Consider the following 27,437-nt stretch of genomic DNA (forward strand, 5'->3'; position numbering starts at 1 on the left):
GGAACATACAGTACTGTACAACATACACAACAGGAACATACTGTACTGTACAACATACACAACGGGAACATACTGTACTGTGCAACATACACAACAGGAACATACTGTACTGTACAACATACACAACAGGAACATACAGTACTGTACAACATACAATAAATAGGAACATACTGTACTGTACAACATGTACAACGGAACATACTGTACCAGCAACATACACAACAGGAACATACTGTACTGTACAACTTACACAACAGGAACATACTGTACCGTACAACATACACACAGGAACATACTGTACTGTACAACATACACACAACAGGAAACATACTGTACTGTACAACATACAATAACAGGAACATACTGTACAACATACACAATAGTGAAACATAACATACACAACAGGAACATACTGTACTGTACAACATACACAACAGGAACATACTGTACTGTGCAACATACACAACAGGAACATACTGTACTGTGCAACATACACAACTGGAACATACTGTACTGTACAACATACACAACAGGAACATACTGTACTGTACAACATACACAACAGGAACATACTGTACTGTACAACATACACAACAGGAACATACTGTACTGTGCAACATACACAACAGGAACATACTGTACTGTACAACATACACAACAGGAACATACTGTACTGTGCAACATACACAACAGGAACATACTGTACTGTGCAACATACACAACTGGAACATACTGTACTGTACAACATACACAACAGGAACATACTGTACTGTACAACATACACAACAGGAACATACTGTACTGTACAACATACACAACAGGAACATACTGTACTGTACAACATACACAACAGGAACATACTGTACTGTACAACATACACAACAGGAACATACTGTACTGTACAACATACACAACAGGAACATACTGTACTGTACAACATACACAATAGGAACATAGTGTACTGTACAACATATACAATAGGAACTTAAAGTTGATTTTGTGAATTTATCAGACTAATACTGTACTTTGCTACAAACTTTGTTTTTTTCAACCAGATAATTTTTTTTTGTATTATACAGTATTTGAAATTAAACAAAAATTATTTAGTGCAAGATTTAATAACAACACACAGAAGAGTATATCAGCTGCTTAGCTGTATGTGTGAAACTGTGCATAATCTTGAGAAAGTTTAAAACCTTTTGTGTGTTTAAGATGTTGTATGGTGAGTGTAATATCCTCTTTCTCAGACAGTTACTTGGGGGTACCATGAGTAATTGAATGTAAGGTTGTGTAAAGTCTTGAATAATATAACTTTTTGTGTCTGATTGTTAATTGTTGATCTGTTCTGGTATAGTATCTGTAAATAAGTAAATACAGTACAGTATTAAAAAACTGTGCGAGAACACCCGATTTTTGTGGGGGTCTTTGTAAGTTTCTAGAAAGTGAGGGTACAGTACTTATGAGGAAAAATGAGTTGCATGCCGTGAAGAATTAGATCCCTTAATTTATAGGGAATGAAAATTATCTAAAAATAAAAACTACAGTATTAGTCTTGTATAGGGAGGGGTTGGGTTGCTTCCTTGTACTTTTGTCCTTATGCAATTTTCAGTAAAAATTGTTACACTATCAGTTGCACTTCATGATGGTGGAACAAGCCTTTGGTGGATGAGCCTCCTGCAAAGGGGATGGGTTACCGGTAGATCACACAGTAGTGACTTCTAAGATTCAGGAGATTAGACCTGGACTGGCCACCCTGGTTCATAGCAGGAAAAGGCATGTATGATTGAGAAAAAAGGATAAATGGCTGTGTTGTAAAAAGAGTGATGTGTGGGCTACTCATCTAGGTACAAACAAAATAATCATAAAGGCCATATACAGGTACTCTATTACAGTATTGATACTAATAACGTATAGATAAGTATATTGTTTTGTGAATGTTGATGTTGAGCATGTTGATATTTGTGCTATTATAATGTTCATTAGTTGTCTTTAATTATGAAAATGACATTTACTATACCGGTATTTATGATGAGGGAGTTACCATAACCATCTGACTTTGCCTTGACATGAAACTATGAGATCATCTGGCAAGAATGTACTGTATGTAATACTGTATTTGTGAAAGTGATTTTTCTCTTTAGACAAAAATCTTGTGTTTACTAAAAATTTTGTTATAAATTTAATATATAAAAAACTGCTATCAATGTTCTTATAGAAAAGATCTTGAATGAGATTGTGTTCGGGTTACAGGGTCTGTGACTTTTTATAAACCATCTGGTATGATCAAAACTTTGATATTCTCAGCCGGTTGAGGAATAAAGCAGTGCTTTTATTGTGATTATTATTATTAACTTGATACAGTATGCAGCAAATATAAAAAAGAGTTTGTATTAGAATCCATGATTGCCTAGCAGGATTTTTTTTATATATATCAAGATCACTTTGTTTTACAGTATTGTATAAGAAATTTTAGTAGTAATAAAAAATGGCTTTATTTTATGTCAAGTAACATTCAAATATGCAACTACATTACCAAGTCATTATGGATTGATCAGTATGATCATTGAAATATAGATTTTTATAGACTGTATATATATTATATATATATATATATATATATATATATATATATATATATACACATACATACAGTATATATATATATATTTTTTAAGGAATGCTACCCACATGAACATTAAGCTAAAATGCTAGTCCGCCAGTGTCACACCTCTAGATAACTATGCAAAGATAGGTACCTAAAGGTGTGACACTTCATAAGGAAAATCTAATCAGTACAATATCAATTAAATTATAAACATCAGGCTAGCTAATTTTATTATATTAGAACACTATTTTAGTTGTGAATATTGTATCAGTTTTACTATTCAGTACACTAGTGCCCGTGTGCTAGGAATTGAATAATCTGTGTAGCTGCCCTGCATCATTAATCCTATTGATGTTACAGGATATTGGTATATTTTGTTTTGAAGGCTTAGTCATTAAAATACATTGATTGTTGGAGTGCCAATTACATTTACTGTTTTGGGTGTACAGTACAGTACTTCTGTATCAACTTCACTGTTTATCCCACTAAAGCATTCTGATTTTGGGGGTATTTTTCTTCAGTCATAAATCTGCTTGCTGTATTTAAGTACAGTATAGTACAGTATTTAGAAAAATACCTGATATGGGCTGTGTGATGTACTTTTGCTTCCAGTTATTGTGGTGAGGACTTAAAGCAGTAATTGTTGGAGATTGACCACGACAAAATCTTTAAGTTTCCAAAATATCTGAAGAATTGCCTTACATTGTTTTTAAAATATCAGAGACTCAGATGTAAAATCTTGTTGTACTGTACGGGTATATCCTTTGAAAGATGAGCTTTCAAGGAAGAAGCAGTACTTTTTTTTTTGTACTGTAATGAAAATACTTCCTGTCACTTAAAAAAAGAGGTTATCATGTTGTAGGTGGCTAATAAGTCACCATAGGTCATTCTAGTCAGTATTTCAGCAAATCACTGTGTGTGCTACCGGTGTTACGCTCAGTCTCCGCTCAAACTGACAAGTCACCAATATTTTGGATACCACCCTCTGAATTGTCATCCTTACTCCTCCTTGTCATGCTGGATTTCACCTGCATCGTCATCGTCACACTACCAGGAAGTGTAGTATTTTGACTTCATCCTGATGTAGTAAACACCTATGTCTGCTCTGAATAATTTTATGGACAAACCTTGGGCTATGGAATGTAATGAAAGTGGTTGAAGGTACTGATCAGGACACTTTGGTATCTATTGTATAATGAGAATTTTCACTTGGCTGTTGAGGGCCTTAAGAAGACTGCAGTGTAATGTTCAAGGTTGTGTCCGGAACTCCTGGGTGGGTCATGATTTCAGGGTCAAATTTTACTTTTATTTTTCTCAAGTGAGTGATCATGTGCATGGTTAGTTTTTCTTTCTTTCTTTCTTTCTTTCTTTCTTTCTTTCTTTCTTTCTTTCTTTCTTTCTTTGTTCATTCCATATTTTCTTTGATTCTGGCTTCTTCTTTAACCCCTTCTTTTCCTTCTCCTTTTCCTTCTCCTCCTTTTCCTTCAGCTTTTTTTCTCCTTCATTCCATCTTCTTCATCTCCTCCTTGTTTATTCTGTCTTCTTCTTTACCTCCTCCTCCTCCTCTTTTTCCTCCTGCTTATGCTGTTAATATTGTACAGTCCTGTATTCATATTTTTACAGTACAGTATGTAAAATGCCTGGTACATTACTCTGAAAATCATATACTCAGATATACTAAATATTAAGATCAGTAGAACAGGTATTGTAGGGAATTGGAGTGTGTTTTATATCCTTCTGGTCTTAGTGCGCACACAGAGCAAAACAAAGCCACAGCCAGGAATAGCATATACCTAAAAAAATATATACCTGTACTATATATTATACTTTGTGTATTAAAGTACAATACACAGATTTTTTCTTAATTTTTTTAAACAAAGAAATGCAATTAGTGTGTAGAGATTAATTTTTTCTAAAATTTTTATAAAATATTGTGGAATTAGCTTGCATATGCTCTTGCTATTGAGTATACCTAGTGTAATTATCACCAAGTCCTCTGTCGGGAAAGGTATTATTTCTATGTTTGATTATAATTTATCTTGATTGTTCCTGACTTGGTTGGGTTTTAATTTCTCATCAGAGAACTATACTGTACCAGGTACCGGGTAGGTTGGGAATTTCCAATTTAGTTATACTGTACCGTATAGTCTGGCTGACATCGTACTGTTTATGTTAGAGATGGTGGAAACTTAATGTTAACAAAGGTGTAGAATATGATTGTGTACTGTATCTGTAATGATTAGGGACGATAGTCAATATGAGTGCAGTAGTTATCCGAGAGAGGTGGTGTAACGTGGCATTGTTTCCTTCAGGGTTACCACACTGGGTCTTGACAAATTATTTCTGCTCTGTCACTTCTCAAGCAATATATTCTCTCTGTAGTTCCCAAAGCACCTTAGTTATGCAGTAGGGATGAAGACAAGTGGATGAAAATTTGATGTTTTTGGAAATTTTTTAATCTTGTACAGTACTGTAATTTCTTCTTTTCACAAGCTCACATTTACTCACACATAGATACATGTACTATACACATGTATGTAAACATTTACAATAGTTGAGTTGTGACTTTATTTTTTCAGATTCTTTTAAAGAAGAATGGAGAACTATCAAATTAATTAACTGTAAACTTCAAAAAACTAAATAAAATGTACATAAAATTTTACTGTAACTCAGGCTCAGAAGAATGTGTATTCATCCAAACTTTTATAATGAAGATAATGGCAGTTTTCTGTTATCAGAAGAACTAAATGGCCAAAGGCAGATTCCACTGGGTCAAGCTGACTATTGTTTTGATTCTGAGAAGTCAATTAAAAAAAAAGCTAGCCGTAAATCCTATTAACGAGCCTCAGACTTAAGGGGAAATGCCAGCATACTATGCTACTTACAATATCAACTAGGTGCTCTCCCACTACAGGCTGCTTAAATGTGAATGTTTGTAAATTAATTTTCAGGCAAGTTTGAGAACTGTTTTAAAGAAAGTTATTTTATTTAATTTATGTAGTGTTTTGATGTAATGTTTGGATTTCATTTAGCAACAGTATTTATTCATTATAATTAAATAAAACAGTTGTTAATGGTATAAAACTCATGGCATGTTGAGTGCTGTTATTGTAGGTGTCACACTTTTAGCTTCTCTTGAGTGTGGTGTAGCCTGGTGAATGAGGTGTGACTCAGCACTAGTCCGCAGGACCTTCACTGAACATCCTAGCATATAATTATATATAACAATGCCCTCTCTACCAACTGCTGTCAAGGGAATAAAAATTTAGTCAATTGTTTAGCTGAAGAATTTCCAAAGTTTTGTTTGAGGATATACTGTACTGTGTAGTTTTATGTTGCCATGGGATATTTAAGTAGATAAGGTTTTATGTAACAAATAAGAAACGGTTTATATAATTTTAATCGTTCTTTAACTAAGATTGTTTCAATTTAGGAAGATTTGAATCAAACAAAGGTAAAAAAAGTATGTTGCGTAGTTGGAACTTTGTAGGCTTGGGTAAGACGTGTGGGAGGGAGGCCCTTAATGGAGAGGGTTGGGTCGGGAGACAGATGTGAGCTTGTTGGGCTGGAAATGATGGGCGTGATGACGTGAACTTAACACCCATAGTCACATACATTGATGGAGAGGAGTGGGAGATAAGATGCATTAAGGGATGGCAGAATGTTAAAGGTTGGGATTAAGGGGAATTGTTAATAGGTAAGTCTCTCTCTCTCTCTCTCTCTCTCTCTCTCTCTCTCTCTCTCTCTCTCTCTCTCTCTCTCTCTCTCTCTCTCTCTCTCTCTCTCTCTCTCCTCTCTCTCTCTCTCTCTCTCTCTCTCTCTCTCTCTCTCTCTCTCTCTCTCTCTCTCTCTCTCTCTCTCTCTCTCTCTCTCTCTCTCTCTCTCTCTCTCTCTCTCTCTCTCTCTCTCTCTCTCTCTCTCTCTCTCTCTCTCTCTCTCTCTCTCTCTCTCTCTCTCTCTCTCTCTCTCTCTCTCTCTCTCTCTCTCTCTCTCTCTCTCTCTCTCTCTCTCTCTCTCTCTCTCTCTCTCTCTCTCTCTCTCTCTCTCTCTCTCTCTCTCTCTCTCTCTCTCTCTCTCTCTCTCTCTCTCTCTCTCTCTCTCTCTCTCTCTCTCTCTCTCTCTCTCTCTCTCTCTCTCTCTCTCTCTCTCTCTCTCTCTCTCTCTCTCTCTCTCTCTCTCTCTCTCTCTCTCTCTCTCTCTCTCTCTCTCTCTCTCTCTCTCTCTCTCTCTCTCTCTCTCTCTCTCTCTCTCTCTCTCTCTCTCTCTCTCTCTCTCTCTCTCTCTCTCTCTCTCTCTCTCTCTCTCTCTCTCTCTCTCTCTCTCTCTCTCTCTCTCTCTCTCTCTCTCTCTCTCTCTCTCTCTCTCTCTCTCTCTCTCTCTCTCTCTCTCTCTCTCTCTCTCTCTCTCTCTCTCTCTCTCTCTCTCTCTCTCTCTCTCTCTCTCTCTCTCTCTCTCTCTCTCTCTCTCTCTCTCTCTCTCTCTCTCTCTCTCTCTCTCTCTCTCTCTCTCTCTCTCTCTCTCTCTCTCTCTCTCTCTCTCTCTCTCTCTCTCTCTCTCTCTCTCTCTCTCTCTCTCTCTCTCTCTCTCTCTCTCTCTCTCTCTCTCTCTCTCTCTCTCTCTCTCTCTCTCTCTCTCTCTCTCTCTCTCTCTCTCTCTCTCTCTCTCTCTCTCTCTCTCTCTCTCTCTCTCTCTCTCTCTCTCTCTCTCTCTCTCTCTCTCTCTCTCTCTCTCTCTCTCTCTCTCTCTCTCTCTCTCTCTCTCTCTCTCTCTCTCTCTCTCTCTCTCTCTCTCTCTCTCTCTCTCTCTCTCTCTCTCTCTCTCTCTCTCTCTCTCTCTCTCTCTCTCTCTCTCTCTCTTCTCTCTCTCTCTCTCTCTCTCTTATATATATATTATATTACTTTATTACTTAACAAGTTAAGATAATGTAAAGTACTGCTAGGAATTATGAGTTGTTGGAATACCTCAGCCCTGACTAGTGCAAAATTTATGCTCTCCATTTTGAATGACATTTACTAAACCCTTTTGAGTCTAACAACAAAATGTCAGGGCTCAAGATCTGTGGGGAAAAAAATACTGGTACGTACTGTACATAACTTACTGTATACTGTAATGTCGATGATAATATAATATTGACACAGCTTTAAGATCTCATTATGTCATGTTTAAATACATCTGAAGGTTAAAGAATTTTGTTACTATGCACTGAATTATCTGTGTTGTGACCGTCTAAAGTATGGCTTCAAAGTGTCTAAGCATATAAAAAATGAATCCTACCAACAAGCTTTCATGGATAGTATATAAGAGAGACAAACATCCCAGCCCCTCAGACTCTGCAGTAGTAGCCATGTAAATACAGTATACAGTATATATTTGAATAAAGTTGATTATGATATGAATGAAAAACTTGATTATACTGCTGTAAAGATTAACATTTACAAAAGAGAAGCAGCATTGTCAAGACTGTACATGTATATGCTGTTCAAGGAAACAAGAAGATTTGAAGGCATGACAATCAAGAGAGGTGAAAATATTGTGTCATTAAGCACAAGGAGGATTTGGAAGCTTAGGCTGTAACAGGGGGGAGAGGGTGGTGGGGGGGTGGTTGGAAGTGGGTGGGCTATTGTTGGTGGAGGAGAGCAGGTAGATTGTTGGTGGAGGGGATGGGGGGGGAGGTAGGTACAGTATCTTGACGTGTTGGTAGATTCATTAATATCATAGTGTTGTTAACATAAAGGAATGTTAACAGCACATTTAAGAGAACCCACAAATAGCTAATTTTATATTTATCAAGATCTATTATGAGTACTCTGCTCATTATTTGAAATGGTTTAAAATTTTAGAGAAGTAACAGTTAATATGTACTGAATAGGAGAAGGTTTCCAAGGCTTGAGAGTTCCACTAAATTAGATTGGAAGCACTTGGCTATTGGATTGTTAATTGACACATGCTTTTTGTGCTTTAACTCATGATAATTTAAATAAGTTTGATAAACTCTGAATTTTAGTTTGTGATTAATTTAGTTTGTATTGAATGTAAAATACTGTGATAATTAAATTTAGCCTAGAAAGTTAATTGGTTATTTTTTATTTGTAAATCAGTTCTGTATCTGTAAACTTTGTGTTTTATTTTATATTAATAATGATTAGTTTGACATAAAAACTTTATTTGTAATATCATATGATTGTTTTCTATAAGGACAATATTTAATCACTTTTAACATATAAGTAAAAATCTAGTGTGGGTACCTAAGAAAGAATAAACTGAAAGACATCCACTTATTGTTCACAAGAAAGAATCCCAGGAACATTGATGATGTCACACTTTAAAGCGCCGTAAAGACCTGTTAAGAGTCAGGAGGCCTAAATTCATTTTCAGAGTTACCTGAAAATTGTGTGACTTTCATGGTAATTTATGTCTCAGTAGAACTTTAGGGCTAAGGAGAGACATTGTAAAGACTAGATACTGTGAACGGATCTTCGGTGGAAGGATTCCATCAGGGTGTTTCATATACTATACTGAACTGTATAGTGTAATGAAATTGGAAAAAAAAGAGAAAAATATTATAAGGAAATTTTTAGATTGATATACTGTAACTATTTATAATTGAATATATCTAGATAATTTTTTTTTTAGCATTACAGTATTGCTGATTATACATTAGCATACATTAAGTTGGCTAATTTCTTAGCACTATTGTATTAGTACCATAGCTATACTGTACAGTATTTTTATAGAGGTATGAAAGTCATGATTAAAAAGAGTTCAAATCACATGTTTATATATATATATATATATATATATATATATATATATTTTTATATATATATATATATATATATATATATATATATATATATATATATATATATATATATATATATATTTTTATAAGCCTTCATCAGTAGTACCATATTACCAGTAAGAAAATATATTTACATTAAAAACAAATGGTACGTACAAGAAAGAAGTAAATGATGTATAGAAATGATGGTAGAAGTGGTGTGCTACAATGGCTGTGAGGTGACCAGCCTTTTGAGAGAGGCTATAGCTGCCCACCATATAGGGGCTAATCGAGCTTTAGGGAGGCGGGCCTGACTGGGCCGCGTGAGACAATTGGACAGTTGAAGATTATGGTGGGAGATGCTGGGAGGTGCCCCATGAGTCTGTGTAAGCCCACCTCTGTCCATAGACCTCTCTTAAAGTTGGTTAGACTCAGCAGGAGATATTTTTCTTACCTTGTCGAATTATGAAAATTGGCTTTCATTAATCTCACCTGTCAAAGTCACAGCTATTGAATGTCTGCCGCTACGTTGAACAATGTGGGTTGGGTTGCCATCTGTATGATGATCGTGTGCTGCTTGTATAAGGATAAGTTTTATGAATGACAATTTCATTGAGGCCAAGTATTTTTAAAACACTGTCTGATGAATGCGACTCACTGAAGAATATCAGATTTAAAAAAAATGAAAAGTAAAATTTTAGAAAAGAAAACGCAGTCTGGGGTTGCCCAGTTGGCGGCACATGATGATTGCTGGGGGGTAGCGTTTGGGGCGTCCCAGCGGGATATTGGCGGCAGCATTGTGTGATGGGATATCCGGCTGGCGTTAGTCAACCCTTGCGGGACCAACCCTTCATGGTATTCACCCCCCTCCCCCCCACCCACAGCTGGCCCCCCTCTGCTCTCCCCCCAAAAAGTGTAGTACCCCCAAACCCCTGGAGGAGAGTCTTTGTTACACCATTTGGCCAAGTTTCCTGTTGGGTGCGCAGCCATATTGGCGGGTTGGCTGATAACCTACCACCTGTCTGGTGTTGGACCCTCCCAGTCGCTTGAGCTCTCAGTGCTGTAGCATAGTTGTCTAACAGTTGCAGTGATGGTGATAGTGTGGAGGTAACATCAAGTCAGTGCTTGTAGTGTTTAAAGAAGTGATGGTTAGTGAGATAGTGATCCTCGTGGCCGCTGCCGAGTTGCATTATAACCCCTTTGGCCATAAAAGACTGTATTCAGAATACAGTTACGTGTATAGAACAAAGTGCGCCGTTGGGATTGCATCAGCAACTAATCTTGTGTGTCAGTTTGTGAAGGACATAGCTTGCAAAAATACATTGCAGAAGAAAGAGGAATGATAACCTTGAATTGAACTGAAGAAGTTAACGGATGTAAACTATATAAACGAGTAAGTGTTAAAGAGTTTATGTTGTGTTAGATTTTATACACTGCTTGCCTGTACAGTTGACATTTTAGTTACCGGTAGACTTCTTTTTTTTATGTGTACAGTACAGTACAGTACAGTACAGTACATGTACAGTACTGTGTTTTCGTAGTTCCTCTGCTTTTGTTTGTTAATGTTTTAGTGTGAACCCATATTATAGTTAGTTCTTTTCCTTATAATTGGTTTTTGTAGGAATACAATGTATATTACTGTATTCATTTTTTCTTCAGAATTATTAGTGCTTGGATATAATTTTTTAATAGAAAATTTAATGTATTTTGCTATGTTGTTAGTAAGAGTATTGGTTGTTTATATTAGAAATACTGTATAATTGCCAACAGCACATGCTTGTGGACAGTACTGGCCATCTCTCAGTTTGTGTGGAAACGATTTTGGTTCATTGTGCTTCCAGGGGAGAATCATTAATCATATTGGGACCATTGATGGTCTGGTGAGGGAGGCCCAGGTAGGTCCAAGCTGGCAGGAGGCACACTAATGTTGCTGGGCCTCGGGAGGTGGGCTGTAGTCAGCTAAAGATTTATTTATATATTTTTCACATAATTGTGAATATAGAGTAAAAGATGAATGGTAGTATAAGACCTATGCCTTTAAAGGTATATATCAGGTCTTATAGTTATGGAATAAGAAAATTACAGTGAAGTATTTTGGTTATCTTCATAGTTGTGTTTACAGTGACAGAAGAATAAAACAAGCCAGGAAAGTTTGTAACTTTTTTCTTTTCATAGATTTAATTTCAGCTAGAGCTAATAAGTAACACAAGAATACTGTTCATATCTTCAGTTGGGAGAACTTGATGAGTACAATATAGAAATAATTGATAAGCTTAACTGAGTCATTAAAGTTTTGAAGTTAATTATTGAATATTTATTTATATGTGAAATTTATTTTATTGTATCGATAGTTTGAGGTTCACACATTGGTCAATAAGGTTTGATTCAACTGTTGTAATTGGTTGTTTAACAGTTAAATCAGCTATAGTACTGTATTAATTGACTTAATTGCATAATAGAAATATTGCTGGCAAATTGGTACTAGTGTGTTGGTATGGCAATATTTATTTTGAGAAGAAAATGTAATACTTCAGTGTTTTCATTTTTCTGTACTTTAGTTATTATCATTTCAACTTTATTGGTTGTAGATGTTAGGATTCATTTTGAAATGCTTTTTTAGGTGAAGTATTTTCTATGTCTCTTTTATTATTTAGTACAGTATTTTATTCCAAACAAGCCTATGAGTCTCTTCTGTTCTGTCTCATATTTCCAGTTTCCTCAGACTTTTAGTACAGTAATCATATTTACTTTACATTATTGTACAAGTATATACAGTGCATCCTGCTGCCTATTACATGTTTCCCTCAGACACCTTCTTCCTTCATTATAGACATTTATCTGGCATCATGAAGTAAGTCCTCACTGTTGAACACTGAGCCAGTACAGTACTATACTCACACCTCCATCTGTTCTTCAGGTTTTTGCTTTCTGATTCAGTTCAGAATTTATTTTTATTATATTTCATACCAAATTTTTTGTGATTTATAACACAGGTTGACTTTATATCATATTGTCTTTATTGTAAGTGGGAAAAGGTTTAATGCAAATCAACACTAAACCTCTTTCTGTTATTATTTATGGATGTGTTATATAAGATAAAGACTCCTCTTTGTTATTAGCGACCTGGTACTTAAAAAACGAAATCAATAAATAGCCTATTTGCAGTGTGTTGTCACTAATTTATATTAACTTATTCATGTATACAGAGATGCTAGTCTGTGAAGTTCTGAATAAGAGAGGGTCCATGGAAGGAAATAATTATTATTTATATGTATGTAACTTTAATTATGCTGATGATACAGTACAACCAGCAGAAGATGAAGATGTGTGGCTGATTATGGACACTATTACAGTACTACTTGAATTGGACAGATAGGCAGAATGTATGGCATTACCCCCCTGGTGTACAGGCTCCCCTCTGAGCTGAATATAATCAGCTGGTGTTAGTCAAATAAAATACAGTACAGTATTAATAGTGGCATTCCTGTAGTGAAGGGTTTAAGACAGTTCAGAGGAAATTTAAAAGTATTTGAGGTAAAGACATGCAATAAAATGTTGAGAATACCCCAACACTTGGATAATATGAAATAATACCAGGAAGTGTTAGAGAAAATAATGACATCATATAGAAAATTTCCTAACTTAAGACATGTAATTAAACAAGAAGACTATTAAAAAACAGCTTTAAAAACAACTAAAGTAAAGGAATAGAGAGGGAAGAGATGACCAAGAAACATAGTGAAGAGAGATACAGTATTAAGGAGTGGAGGAGTAAAGTCTGGGGAGAGTGTGCAGGTGATGAGACAGTGACTCCATAATAGAAAATGGCACCTACTGTTGGCGAGGGGAAAAAATGCATTTATTAAGCCCCCCAGTACATTTTTTTTTACCACTAAGGCCCAGTATAGGAAGAAAAATATTTCATACCTCAGTTAGATAGACCTTCTGAATTTCATATTTTCCATACAGTACTTTACCATTTACTGTATATGCTTTTCAGTTTTATTGTTTCTCACTCATTTTTCACTTTTTAATGACTGTTTTAGTGTGATTCTTGTATACTTTACTGTATTTATTAATTAATTTATTTATTGCTTTCCAGTTCAGTTTTTTCTCGCTGTCATCCAAATCCATATACAGTGGGGTATGCTATAACGAATCTAATTGGTTCTAGAACCTTGTTCGTTATAGCATTCGTTTGTTATAGGATTAATCCGTTCCAGGCCCCCAAATACAACCACTTAACACTGAAAAATATAATATAAAATTGTAAAAATTGTAAAAAAGTGCATAAATATGCATCTAAACCCCTGAAATAAAGAATATCATTAATATTTGTAATAATAAAACAATAAATTAGAAAAAAAAAAAAAATAAATAAATTATGTTCGTTGTAGGAGTTTCGTTGGTTATAGCATTCTCAATTTTATAGGTAAAACCGTTCGTTATAGGAATATTCATAGTAGGATCCTTTCGTTATAGCATACCCCACTGTACATTACTGTACTATATTCTTTCTCGTGTAGTATTTACCTACTGCTAAATACTGTATAGTACTGGTATGCAAGTATTGTACAGTACTGTACATTCATAGTACAGTACCTGTATTTTTATACATAATCTGCAATATTTCTTCCTCTTCCTACTCTTGGTGTCCTGAAGGGAATGGGGAGAAAACTATTAGATGGGAGAAAGTGTCAGAGTTTTAGGGCTACCCATCAGAATAAATAGGATGCTGTCTCTTATCTCTTGTCAAAACATTGTAAATTATCAGACTACCCTGTATTTTGTTTTTTGGATCAGAATTAAGATACAGGGGTATATACAACAAACAAAGAACAAAGTTATTTTGGTCCAAGTTGATTACAAAGTGCTTGTTTCCATTGTTTCCCCGGGTGTCTCGTGCTCATTACATGACTCAGAAAATGGCAGATGGCTGGGTAAGGGGAAACATTTTTTGACATCTGTTAACTACAGTTGACTGTCATATTCAGTGATGATAATGCTTTTTCAATTGGAGTCAACCAATGCATCCATAGGGTTAAAGACTTGGGTATGTTCATGCATATGAATTACATTAGTTAAGAAAATAAGATAATTATTGAGTTTCAGGGACAGATGGATGCTTTCTACATGGGCTTGCTATCAGAAGTAAACAGCTAGTTTTTAGTGTGAAATCTCCAAATTTGTTATCCTGTTTCTTATCAGTATTTTTAGCATTACCATATTTATCTTCTTTCTTTCATATCTTTAGTTACTTGTTTGTTGTGGTAGCGGTTACTGCTCTGGGTGGAATCCTTAGCTAGATACTGTATACATGTGCTATCTGAAGGTTTTGAGATTATATTCACTAATAATGTATTCTTGAAGAAAACATGAAAATAGAAATGGGCTCAAGGCCTTCCATGTTCTTATGTGTATTTATTAATAATTGCTTTGTGAAACATGTACATCTATACACAGTATGTGTGTGTGTGTGCTCCTACAATTAGGCAACTACTGTACAGGCACCTTTGTGTGGTAAGGTGGATGAAAAGATTCATGGTGATCATAAACAGTACTGCACATGAGGTGTACTTATTTAATCACTTCTGTATATTTCTTGTTCCTTCATTATAATTTGAAATAAGTACAGTAATCAGAAACTAAAAGTAAGTCCATTATAATGAAGAAAATATTGTTGAATAAAATTTTTAAAACTGTACTCCTTTATGATTTACAAACTACAAGTGCTGCTCTTGTTAGCATTCACATTACTGTACTGTATGTACTGTATAATGTTTTAAACACTGTCATTCACTGTCATCTTTCTTTAGTTTGGCACAAATTCAGATTTCTTTTCCATATTTTGTGTTTTATATAACAACTTGTTCAGTAATATCACAGGTAAGACAATAACAGCACCATCTACTTTCTTCCAAACTTTGTCAGTGTTGATACATGTATTAGAATGTTAGACACCTTATATACTTTGTATCATTTATATACTCTGCACTACTGTACAGTATCTCAAAAAAGTATCTGTCCACAGTCTGTGTGAAACATTATGATACCATGGATGATAGATATTGGGACATGCATTTACTTTGGTATATACTGTACTGTAATGTATCAAAAGTAATGCAATGTGTACAGTATTTATTTTGGTGTACTTAATGTGATGCTCGATTACCAAATGTAGTAGGATCAGTATGTCACAGAGCCACACATACCAACCATCCTGGGACATCACAAGTTGCATGTAGCATTCCGAAAGTCATCGGACCCATCCTGGCAGATACTTTTTGAGATACTGTAAATGAAAGTTTTTGACGAACACAGCGTTAGCATGTTTTCACACTTATACTCAAGAAACTTTATCTTCCCACACATTTTTACATAGTTGAGTTATCATCTTTTAGTACAGATTTTTTTTTTTTTTTACACATGCAGTTTATTCATTCATTTTGAGGCTGTGTTATTATTATCTGTTAATTCCTTTTTCTATTTTCTATGCAGGTGAGCACGTACTTTCACCTGAGAGTCAAATTAGTGGAGGTGACGTGACCTTTGAACCTGTCTCATCCCTTAATTCGCCTTCCTTCACCCTCAACGAGACTGTGGCAGATTTTAATCTAGAGTTCAATCTTGACGAGGCACTTCAATTTGTTGGACTCGACTGCTCTGAAACTGGAGAGACCGTTTGGAAGGTATGTTTTTGCTTTGTATCTAGAAAATATAAGCATTAGATAATATTTATTTAAACTGAGCATTAAATAAGTTCTGATGAAATGATAATAGTACAGGGCTGCCTCACTTGTCGCAAAGGTTACGGGCATGAAACTCATTGCGAATATGGAAATTGCAAATAGCGGAGCAATTTCTCCCATAAGAAATAATGTAAATAGGGTGGATACTGGCATCGCGGTGGTCACGGTCGTCAGATTTTAACGCTTGTTCTACTCAATACATTTAGAACATAAAATAAATAAAGAAACAAGGGCATAATATCAAATAAATATCAATAAAAAACACTGAGTTTATTAGGTGTACAGTATATGTTTACAAGTACAGTATACTGGGGTACTTCACATGTTTGAGTGTTTGAATGTTTATGTGCGTAGGTGTGTAAGTTAAGTTTTAAGCGTAGACTGTTAATTTACCCCTGATGTGTTGTGTTGCTTGCTTGCTGAAGTTGGCATTAGGGGAGAGGGTGAAGGTTTACTGGGGTGAGAGGAGGCTGGGGTCGTCAGCCACCTCACTCTCTTCACTGCCAGGGTTGTCAGCTACCTCACTCTCTTCACTGCCAGGGTCGTCAGCCACCTCACTCATTATCGCTGTCAATTTGCACTGAAAGCTGTTGTTCTCCACTGCCTTCTGTTGAATCATGCGTTGCGATAAAGGTGTTTTAAGGCGCTGGGTCTGGTCGTCAATCCACGTGCTCAACATCTGCTCCATACTCTCCATCTCAGCATCACGGAACCTCGTCACCTTCGTAGCCGTCGGTGGTGTTGCAGACCCGGCCATCTCCTTGATCTTGTCGGCGCTTCTAACTATAGAATACACCGTAGAGGGAGCCAAGCCGTGCATGCGCCCAATCACTGACGTTCCTTCTCCTTGTTCATGTCTTTTTACGATATTCAATTTCACGTCCAACGTAACTGCCACACGTGATCTCTTAGCAACATTGCTGGGAGTTTTAGTAGCTGGTCGCTTAGGCATTGCAAGATCACACAAAACACAACTGCGAGATCACACAAAACACACCAGCACGTGTGAGACTGAGGCGAGCGGGAGCGTATGGTGGAGGAATACGTACACACGTACACATGCTGTCCTACGCTACGGTTAAGGCATGCGGTTCAGAATTTTTGTTCGGAAGAATTTCGAATAAACGGGGCAACCATTGCGAATAGTGGAAATGGGTAACAATAAATTGATTGCGGATAAACAGGGTTATGAATACCGAGGCTATGAATAACGGGGATTGCCTGTACTGTACTGTCTTTAAAAATTTTAAAGGTGCTGGTTACAAGTGCTACATTTAAGGACTCTTTCACATGAGCTGCCTTATTTATTTATTTATTCACGGCCACTTAGAAATCAGTGGATTTCAATGGGACCTTTACACGCAGACATTCATTGAACTCCATTGATTTCTAAGTTGTGTGACAAAAAATGACTGTGTGAAGGAGGCTTAAAAGAGAAGCTCATTTTTTGTTTCTCTAACACAATTTTATTTACACAAATTTTGATCTATAGTCATAAATCTTGATTCTTTAATTGATTGATAAAGAAAAAAAAATATATATCTGTATATATATAGCTGTTGCTTATATTTTGTGTTTATCATATACAGTACTGTATATTATCTAGTTGCTTGTGAGTACCATTTTGCTCACAGATAGTCTGGCACTACTCTTCTGCATTGTTTAAAAGATGCTCAAAATCATGGTTACAAGCCACAATTGTAGATTTAGGTCATAAATCTAGAACTGCTGAACACCAAGCTCTACTGGCTCCTTCGAAAAGAAAAAAATATACCAGTGAGAGGGTTTAAATGTACTGTATATGTACTCCGGAAATGTTAATAGTGAATGTGAACAAAACTTAAGTGATGAAAATACTGTAGGTAGAGAAGGACGGCAAGGATAAAGGAATGTTAGCTTGAATTGGGATATTATAATATAGGAAATGAAGTGTTAAAGATATCAAGTTGTGGAGATGTCAGTAAATGGTACAATACGTGATGAATTGAATTTCACAGTAGCAGATGAAAGAAAGTATTAAGAGTACTGTACTGTACTGTACTGTACTGAGAGAGAAGTTTATTGAAGGAGGCACAGATGATGATAAACAAGAGAATAAATTAGTCAACCTTTTTTCATGAATATGTGATTTGAATTGACAAGTAAAGTGTTTGAGAGCAAGATTTGGGGTGAATAAGTTGCAAAGAATTAGAGATCTAGAAATAAGGAGATGAAAAAATTAAGGAGTTGTACGGCAGAAAGTGGATCAGAGTTTGCACTCGTGGTATGGTCATTTTGAGGGAATGGAATGTGATAGATTGATAAAAAGATTATATACTTTATAATTCAGAGGCTAATGGTAAGAAGAACATAGGAAGATCATAAAGGAGGTGGAAGGCTGAAGAGAGGAAGGCACTCGAAGTGAAGCAGGGATATACAGTACAGTACAGTATAGTACAGTATTGTACAGTACAGTGTAGTATACTGTAGTACAGTATTGTACAGTACAGTGTAGTATACTGTAGTACAGTATTGTACAGTACAGTGTAATATAGTACAGTATTGTACAGTACAGTGTAGCATAGTACAGTATTGTACAGTACAGTGTAGTATACTGTAGTACAGTATTGTACAGTACAGTGTAGTATAGTACAGTATTGTACAGTACAGTGTAGTATACTGTAGTACAGTATTGTACAGTACAGTGTAATATAGTACAGTATTGTACAGTACAGTGTAGTATACTGTAGTACAGTATTGTACAGTACAGTGTAGTATAGTACAGTATTGTACAGTACAGTGTAGCATAGTACAGTATTGTACAGTACAGTGTAGTATACTGTAGTACAGTATTGTACAGTACAGTGTAGTATAGTACAGTATTGTACAGTACAGTGTAGTATAGTACAGTATTGTATAGTACAGTGTAGTATAGTACAGTATTGTACAGTACAGTGTAGTATACTGTAGTACAGTATTGTACAGTACAGTGAAGTATAGTACAGTATTGTACAGTACAGTGTACAGTATTGTATAGTACAGTGTAGTATGGTACAGTATTGTACAGTACAGTGTAGTATAGTACAGTATAGTATAGTACAGAACTGTACAGTACAATATATGAATAACCAGATTTCATAGCAGTGAGGGGTTTATGGGGATGAACATACTGTTGAAGGTTGAGCTTAGGTTGAGCAAAATGACGGGTAAATCAGATAGATATTTGGGGTGTTCTTATGGAAGAACACATTTGTTATGTCAGTAGGAATACTGTACTGTACTGTACTTGAATGACAGCAATTGAGAGAAGTGTCTTTCCTTGCCTTTAATTCTTGCCATCCTTCATGAGAGTGGGAAAAGACCTGATAAAGTGAATAAGATTGTAAAAGTTTTGGAGCAAATAAGGAAATCTCTGTCTTCAAAGGATATCATAAAATGTTGTACTGTAGTAAGTCCTTGATATATACAAGTTCAGCATATACAAATTCGCTTATACAGTATACGGAGACCCTATTCCTACCAGGAATTCAATTAATGCGAGTAAAATTCAGCCTTATGCAAGAAGTCATACTCTCTGATATGGATTCCAACCCTAATGACTCTGCATATGTCACTCCAACACCATCACCCACTATGTAAAACCTCTACCACCACCATCTCCATCACCTCATCTACCCAAGTTGATGTATCTGTTTTTGTTGTTTGGTTCTGTACACTGTACTGTACTCTTGCTTTATCTATTACAGTATTTTAAAAATTATATTGTAGAGATTTGTTTTATGGTTTATTTGTCTTGAAAATGGGTCTGGAACATTTTCATTTTGGGTTATGGAATTCATCCTGTTTATTCCCCATTTAGCTAAGTATTCAGTATACTGTATACGATTTCGACTTATGCGAGGGTTTTCAGGAACGCTTCCCTTGTATATGTCGAGGATTTACTATATAAAGTAAACTTATTAATATGGATGTTAGTATTTAGTGCACATTGTTTGTTGAAATTGAAAAAAACCCTAAGACATATGGTAGTTCTTTTCATTAAATTTCACAAATTAGGCTTTCTTTAATTTGCAATTGAGAAACTCTTTCTCTATTCTACCACTCATAAACTGACTACTCTGTAGGTTTTTTAGAGTTTGAGATTGAATGTGGTAAAAACAAAAGTTTAGATTACTTGCGTGTGTGTGTGAGGGACCCATAGTAGAAAGTGGAAAATGGCCATGTGTTATCTGTAAAAAAAGGTGTTGGCAGTAACTCGGTAATGGCAGTGGTGTGGAAAGTGGGGACACAAGAGGTACAATGGAGTAGATGGAAGACTGCAGGATGTTGTTGACTTTTAGGTGTAATGTAACCATGTGGCATTAGCAAGGTTGGAGAAACTTAACATATGGGATGTATCCTTGGAGTGTGTCGATGAGTTCTGTTACATAAGTGATATGATTAGTGCTGGATGGGGGTGTTGAAGCTAGCTCAATTGCAAGAGACAGAAAGGGATGGAGGAAGTTTAAAGAATTGCTGCTTTTATTGACAGCAAGAAGACCTTCCCTCCACACGAAAGAAAAGATGCATGCAACTAGCATGAGAAGTATGATGTTGTACAGCAGTGAAATGTGGGCAGTTAAAGAGCATGACTTATGCAGGCTTGAGCAAACTGAAATGAGAATGGTCAAGTGCATGTGTAATGTGACACTGAAAGATAGGAAACTGTTGGGAGCTAAGAGAGCTGCTGGGTATTATGAATACAGTACTGTATTGGCTAAGTTTTGTGTAGAGGTAGGCTGGGATTATCTGAGCATGTAGAGAGAATGGATGAGACCAATTGGGTCAAGAGGTGCATGAATCTTAGATATGGAGGGGAGAAGAACTAGGGACAGGCCAAGAATGACATTGTGGGAGGTTGGAAGAAATGACAGTAAAGAACTTAACAAGAGTGGATGCAAGAGATCATTCAGCATGGAGAACTGCCATTAGATAACACTGGCTAACCTACACAAGCATGGAAAATGGCTGTGAATTTCTGATGATAATCCATCAGAGTACTGCCCTCATATCTAAAGGTTGACAAACACAGTCCTCCACTCTAAACATTTTTGGGCTGTTTTTACCAATTCTCCAAGATTTTGTATCTTTCTGGGGACCCAATTTTTTAAATTTCATTCATGCATCCCACTTTCTGCCTTCCCCAGGCCCTCCTACCCTTAAATTTGCCTGTTATCAATATTTTTGTTATTCACCCATCATCTCTTATTATATGACCAAAGTATATAATTTTTCTTTTTCTGTAGATTTCAAGTATTTCTCGTTAAGTTTTTGCTAACTTTAGTACAGTACTTCTTCATTTGTTTTCCTGTAAGTGTAACTTATTGTTAACATTCTTTCTGGTGTCTGCTGAAAGTGTCCATGCATCTGACTGATACAACAGTCTGTCCATATACAGGGTACTGTATAACTTTTCAAATTGAAGTTAATGTTTTTTTTGTTGGGTCTTATAGATTATTAAATGTTGTTTTTGCTTGACTTATTCATGTTATAATATTTTTGCATATCTACCATCACAGCTAAAGTTACTTCCCAAATACACAATATTTTTTTTGTAGGATTTATTTCCAATTCTGAGACAACCATTACTTTCATCTTTACAGCAGTAACTCAAACGATATTCTTCATCTCTTTCCACTAATCTGTTAACCAGTTTTTGTATTGCCTGTTCACTATCCATAATGAGAGCAGTATCAACTGCATAGAATATATTTGATATTACTATACTATTAACTTTTATGCCTTCATTATTGCTAATAACTTATCTCAATAAGAATTCTGAATATATATTATACAATGTTGGAGATTGAACATTGCCTTGTCTTACTCCTTGTCTAACTTTGAACTTTTGCCAGTAAAGAATTTTTAGAATTCTAATATCTCCTTCATTAAATACCTGTATTTTCCAAGATCTCTATAAGTTTATTGTGTTTTACCTTCAACAAAGCAGATATACAAATTTCTTTGGACCTCTTAAAGATCTTTCACTCAAAATTCTCAAGCCAAATATAGCTTCTCTAGTTCCTTTTCCCTTACTAAATCCATTTTGGTCTTCAGATTGATGAAGTTTTATTGATTTAAAACTTCTGAGGTAGTACAGTTTAAGTAACCTAATTGCTGTAGTGTATACAATTACAGTACTGTACAGGGTATACCCATAGTATACTGTAGTTAATATTTTATAATTTGTGGGTTATTAAAACAACATCTAATATTTATTCATTTTTGTTCAGTCATCAGAATCTGAGAACAACTCAGACAGCCTTGTTAAGACAGTGTCGGAGAAGGAAGAGGAGGAGAGTGAAGATAGTTTGGACGTGCTAAACGATACCCTGGACGACATGATCCAGGCCTCTCAGCTCCACCCGCATCACCCACGATCATTACAGGTAAATAAATCTTTTGTGTTGATCTTCACCATTTCTTTGAAAAGGTGTGTTTTTAAGCATCCTCAGGTGTATTGATATTCCTCAAATGAAAAGAAAAAAATGTAGATTCACATGTATTTGTTATGATGCTCTTTCCCTTATAAGATGGGTAGTGCACACAATCTCTTCCAGGATTTTTTCCAACTAGTATATGTGTACTTTGTACAGTATACAGTACTGTACTTGCATATGTGTAAATTTTTGGGGAATTCAATGTGAAGTGAGAAAATAATTTGACACATATGTCTTTTTTGTGAGACTGGGTTCAGCATGTTATTAACATTTAAACTGGACATTTGAATGAGTGCCTGTTTTTTTTATGGTAACAACTCTATTTCCAGCATTAGTTTTATTATTATTATTTAATTTTTATTTATTTAATTTTGATAAAGTTGTTCACAGGTCTGTCATTATACATTCTAAAGTAAATTCATCAGAACTAATTTACATACAGTATTTATCCTTACCTAAGAGTTGGGTAATAAAGTGGTTAGGCATGTCTGTCTAATACAAAAAATAAGAAGCGACAAGAGATTTCATCACAATGTTTTGTGTAAGTACACTTCACCATAAGCACTAGTTAGGTACTAGTTTTGAGGTTGAATAGTAAAGTTAAATTTATCATAAAGTATATGCTGTATTCCTGTGTGTTAATGTAAAATTTCCCATGAAATTATCTGATGATTAACCTGGCAAATATCGTAAGGTTTGGCCCAAGAAGATCTTAATATGATGTGTATAAAATGTAAGGTAAGCCCATGTATTAATATTAGCCTCATATAGGATTGGCTTGTGTAATAAGATTTACTTGTACAATACTGTAAGATTTGCCTGTACATGTATTATGTTGTTAGGATTTACATGCAATGAATAGTGGAACATTCGGCCGTTTATAATATTGTAACATTTACCTGATGTCATACTGAAAGTTTTTGCCTCTTTATGGCAACCAAAATATATTCTTACATCTCTGTTTTGTGCGGTTGTATTAGCTGTAAGATAAGCCTATACGGCACTATACAGTACAGTATATTACGTGGTGATTCTTGCGTATATTGCCGTAAGATGCGTCTGTTTATTAGAGTAAGAAAATGCCCGTGTGTTAGAGTACTGTAAGATAACACCCATGTGTTAAAGTGAGGTAATACCAGTGACATCGGTTGGTCTGGAGAGGGGAAGGGTTATTAATTTCCGACAGGAATGTCACTCTGAGAAGAAAAAAACAAACAAATTTGTGCAAGTATTATTTTGATTTAGTCCTAATTCGTCACAGGACTGCACAACTGGCATCAGGTTGTCGTATTAGGATAAGCATTTCCTTATCTTTTGCAGTTGGTAGAGGTACTCCAGTTTTCAATAATGAATTTGGTGCCTTTTCTGTGAAGGCATCTGTACCATCCTTCTCACTGAAAACATAAACTGGAGTTTCTAAAGGATGGATATACAAATCTCTTTGGGCCTGGATTAGGTTCTGATATTTCTCCAAACCTTATGTCCCTGGACGTCTTTGGAGTTTTTGCCCTTGTACTACTTCCATGATTTAATTAAATCCAAGTGAAGCTTCTAGTTATGTTTCAGATGAAAGTTGCTGTCAAGCACACTACCCTGTACTGCACACAAGGCATTCCACCTTTGTTCTTTTTGGTTTGGATTACACAGGGCCGCCGCTTCCATTAGGCGAAGTTAGCAAATGCTAAGGGCGCCAAAGATGCTAAGGGCGCCAACAGATACACTGTCACCACCACAGCTCCATTCTTCACAGCCAACAGATATAGTGTCACCACCACAGCTCGAATGTGCTGCATCCAGGGCTGCACCTGTTGACCCCACTGACTGGCCATCCTCAATGTCCATCCAGGAAAAAGCAGAACTTGTTCGCAGAGGACCTTACCAGGTTGATCCTAATTATGTGTTTCCAAAAAAGGATGGGAGAAGATGTCAACATGATTACTTTTGCCAAATCTTAGTAAATGGAGAGAAGATCCAAAGAAGTTTGCTAATTTATTCGGTGAAACAGGATAAACTTTTTTGCTTCTGTTGTAAAATGTTTAATACGAAACATGTTAGAATGGCTGAAGAAGGCATCAATGATTGGAAAAATGCCAGTCATTTGCTCAGCACATGTGAAAGTAGCATAGAACACACTAAAACATGGAAGGAACTGGAGGTCAACATTGCAAGAGGAAGGACGATAGACCGACGGGAAATGGAAATGTTAATGGCTGAGTGGAACAGGTGGCCCCAAGTCCTCACTAGACTAGTGGCGATTATTCGGTCTCTAGCTGAAAGAAATTTGGCTCTAAGAGGGTCAACCGAAAAACTTAACTGTCCATACAATGGTAATTTTCTCCAAGAAGTGGAACTTTTGGCTAAATTTGATCCAGTTATGAAGAATCATTTAAGTAGGGTTGAAAATAATGCAGGCAATCACAGTCACTCTCACTACCTTGGCCAAATGATCCAAAATGAACTGATTAACATTATCAGTGCAAAGATTACTGAGAGAATCGTGGACGATATCAAAGCATCGAAATACTTCTCCATTATTTTAGACTGCACCCCTGATTTGAGTCACAAAGAGCAACTTTCTGTCATAATCAGGATAGTGGCACTTGAAGACAAGCCAACAATAAAGGAGCATTTCTTGGGGTTCCTTGAGGTAGAGAAGTCTACAGGGCTAAATTGTCATGCTTTCTACTCGGAAGACTGAAACAACTGAACATTTCTTTTGAGGATTGTCGAGGTCAATCTTACGACAATGGAGCACATATGAGAGGAAACGTCAAAGGAGTTCAAGCCAGGCTTCTTCAACAAAATTCTTGGGCCTTATTTGTCCCGTGTGGTGCCCATAATTTGAAATTGATATTAGCTGACGCTGCCAAGAGCTCCCTAGATGCAACTTGTTACTTCGGATATTTAACGAAAGTATTCACATTGTTTTCAGTCTCCCCTCAGAGGTGGGAAGTTCTTTTAAAACATGTCAATATTACTCTGAAATCGTGGTCAGACATCAGATGGGAAAGCCGAGTAAAAAGTGTAGAGGCAATTAGATATCAACCTGTGCAAATCAGAGAAGCACTTTTGGAGCTCAGAGAATCTGCAACTGACCCTGTCATCAAATTTGAGACTCAATCGTTGGCAGAGGAAGTAAGGTCATACCGTTTTGTCATTTGCTCAGTTGTGTGGTATGATATACTCAGCAAAATTCAGCACGTGAGCAAACTAATGCAGTCGACTACGATGCAGCTCGGCGTGGCTGTAGATCTGCTTAAGAAGACCAGAGATAATATTGTCAGCTACAGAAATACAGGTTTTGCTGATGCACTAACTATTGCTAAAGAAATCTGTGAAGCGATGAACGTAGACACCGTGCTGAAACAGAAGAGACTAAGAACTAAAAAATGACACTTTAGCTATGAGTGTGCAGACGAACCTGTCAGCGATGCACTCAAGAGGATGGAGACTACATTTTTCAGTGTGGTAGTGGACACTGCGATTTCCTCTCTTAATGAGAGGTTCAAGACCTTGGGCGAGGCGAATGAAAAGTTCAAGGTATTGTTAGTGTTCACAGACATGTCTGACAAAGACATCGTCGATCACTGCCAAACCCTCGGCAACACGCTTACTCATGAGGGACACTCAGACATTGATGGAAGGGAACTGGCCATGGAGCTGCAGAATGACAACAATGGATTTTCTCACCTTCCTGCATGAAAAGAAACTTACTGAAGTATTCCCGAACTTGTGGGTAGCTTTGTGGATCTGTGCAACTCTCCCCGTAACGGTGTCGGCAGCAGAGCGGAGCTTTTCTAAGTTAAAAATGATAAAAACTTATTTGCTATCCACAATGGGGCAGGAACGTCTTAGTGGGCTGGCCATCATCAGTGTGAACCATCAACTGTTACAGATAATGTAATTTAACTGATCAGTGGTGGCATTCACCCTCTCCCCCCCCCCCCACCAAGCTACACAACTGGATAATCCCCGTATGTTAGAGTAAGGTAACACACATGTGTTCGAGTAAGATAAGCATTGTGGCAAGATGCAAATAAACACACCCTGTGGCAAGATGTAAATAAACACACCCTGTGGCAAGATGTAAACAAGCAAACCCTGTGGCAAGATGTAAACAAGCATTCAGTGGCAAGATGTAAACAAACGCCCTATGGCAAGATGTAAACAAGCAAACCCTGTGACAAGATGTAAACAAGTATTCTGTGGCAAGATGTAAACAAATGCCCAATGGCAAAATGTAAAGAAACGCACCCGTGGCAAGATGTAAAGAAACGCACCCGTGGCAAGATGTAAAGAAACGCACCTGTGGCAAGATGTAAACAAGTGCACCCTGTGGCAAGGTGTAAACAAACACCCTGTGGCAAGATGTAAACAAACACACAGTGTCAAGATGTAAACAAACACCCTGTGGCAAGATGTAAACATACACACAGTGTCAAGATGTAAATAAACACCCTGTGGCAAGGATTACATGCCACTAAGACGATTTCTTCCTACTTGAATGATTCCCATATAAACGATTCCTACATGGATGGTTATAGTTAAAAATCGTCCATGCACATTAGGATGGGGCTTACTAATTGCCAACAATGCCATCCCTTCACTACTTTGTTAGTTCTGGTGTTATCGCTCTACTGGTTTCACATAGCGAGAGGGAATGAGCTATTGAGCCACGTTTCCTTACAGTATGTAAACAGTGATTCTCCACGGACTTGGTTCTCCTGAACTGCTTGTGATACCAATGTCTCAGCAACTACATGAACACAGATGATTGACAGGAATGGAATGGCCATTAGCCTCTGAATCAATTTCTGTACAGCAGGATTTTTCTGGTAATCAGT

The 27,437-nt window shown here is 36.5% G+C and overlaps 1 protein-coding gene across 4 annotated transcripts in view; it reads left to right on the top strand.

The window, feature by feature from the left end:
- LOC121853809 (endoplasmic reticulum membrane sensor NFE2L1-like) overlaps positions 1-22,632 on the top strand; it is a 99,616-nt gene extending 76,984 nt beyond the window's left edge. For all 4 annotated transcript variants that reach the window (XM_042348184.1, XM_042348186.1, XM_042348185.1 and 1 more), the window contains exons 5-6: positions 15,885-16,075; positions 22,387-22,632. In XM_042348184.1, the coding sequence (XP_042204118.1) occupies positions 15,885-16,075; positions 22,387-22,617 (422 nt within the window). In that variant the 3' untranslated portion in view covers positions 22,618-22,632. The remainder of the gene's footprint in view (positions 1-15,884; positions 16,076-22,386) is intronic.
- Positions 22,633-27,437: the final 4,805 nt, after the last annotated feature.

This window comes from Homarus americanus, unplaced genomic scaffold (assembly GCF_018991925.1).
Source record: "Homarus americanus isolate GMGI-L3 unplaced genomic scaffold, GMGI_Hamer_2.0 scaffold18703, whole genome shotgun sequence".
NCBI lineage: Eukaryota > Metazoa > Arthropoda > Malacostraca > Decapoda > Nephropidae > Homarus > Homarus americanus.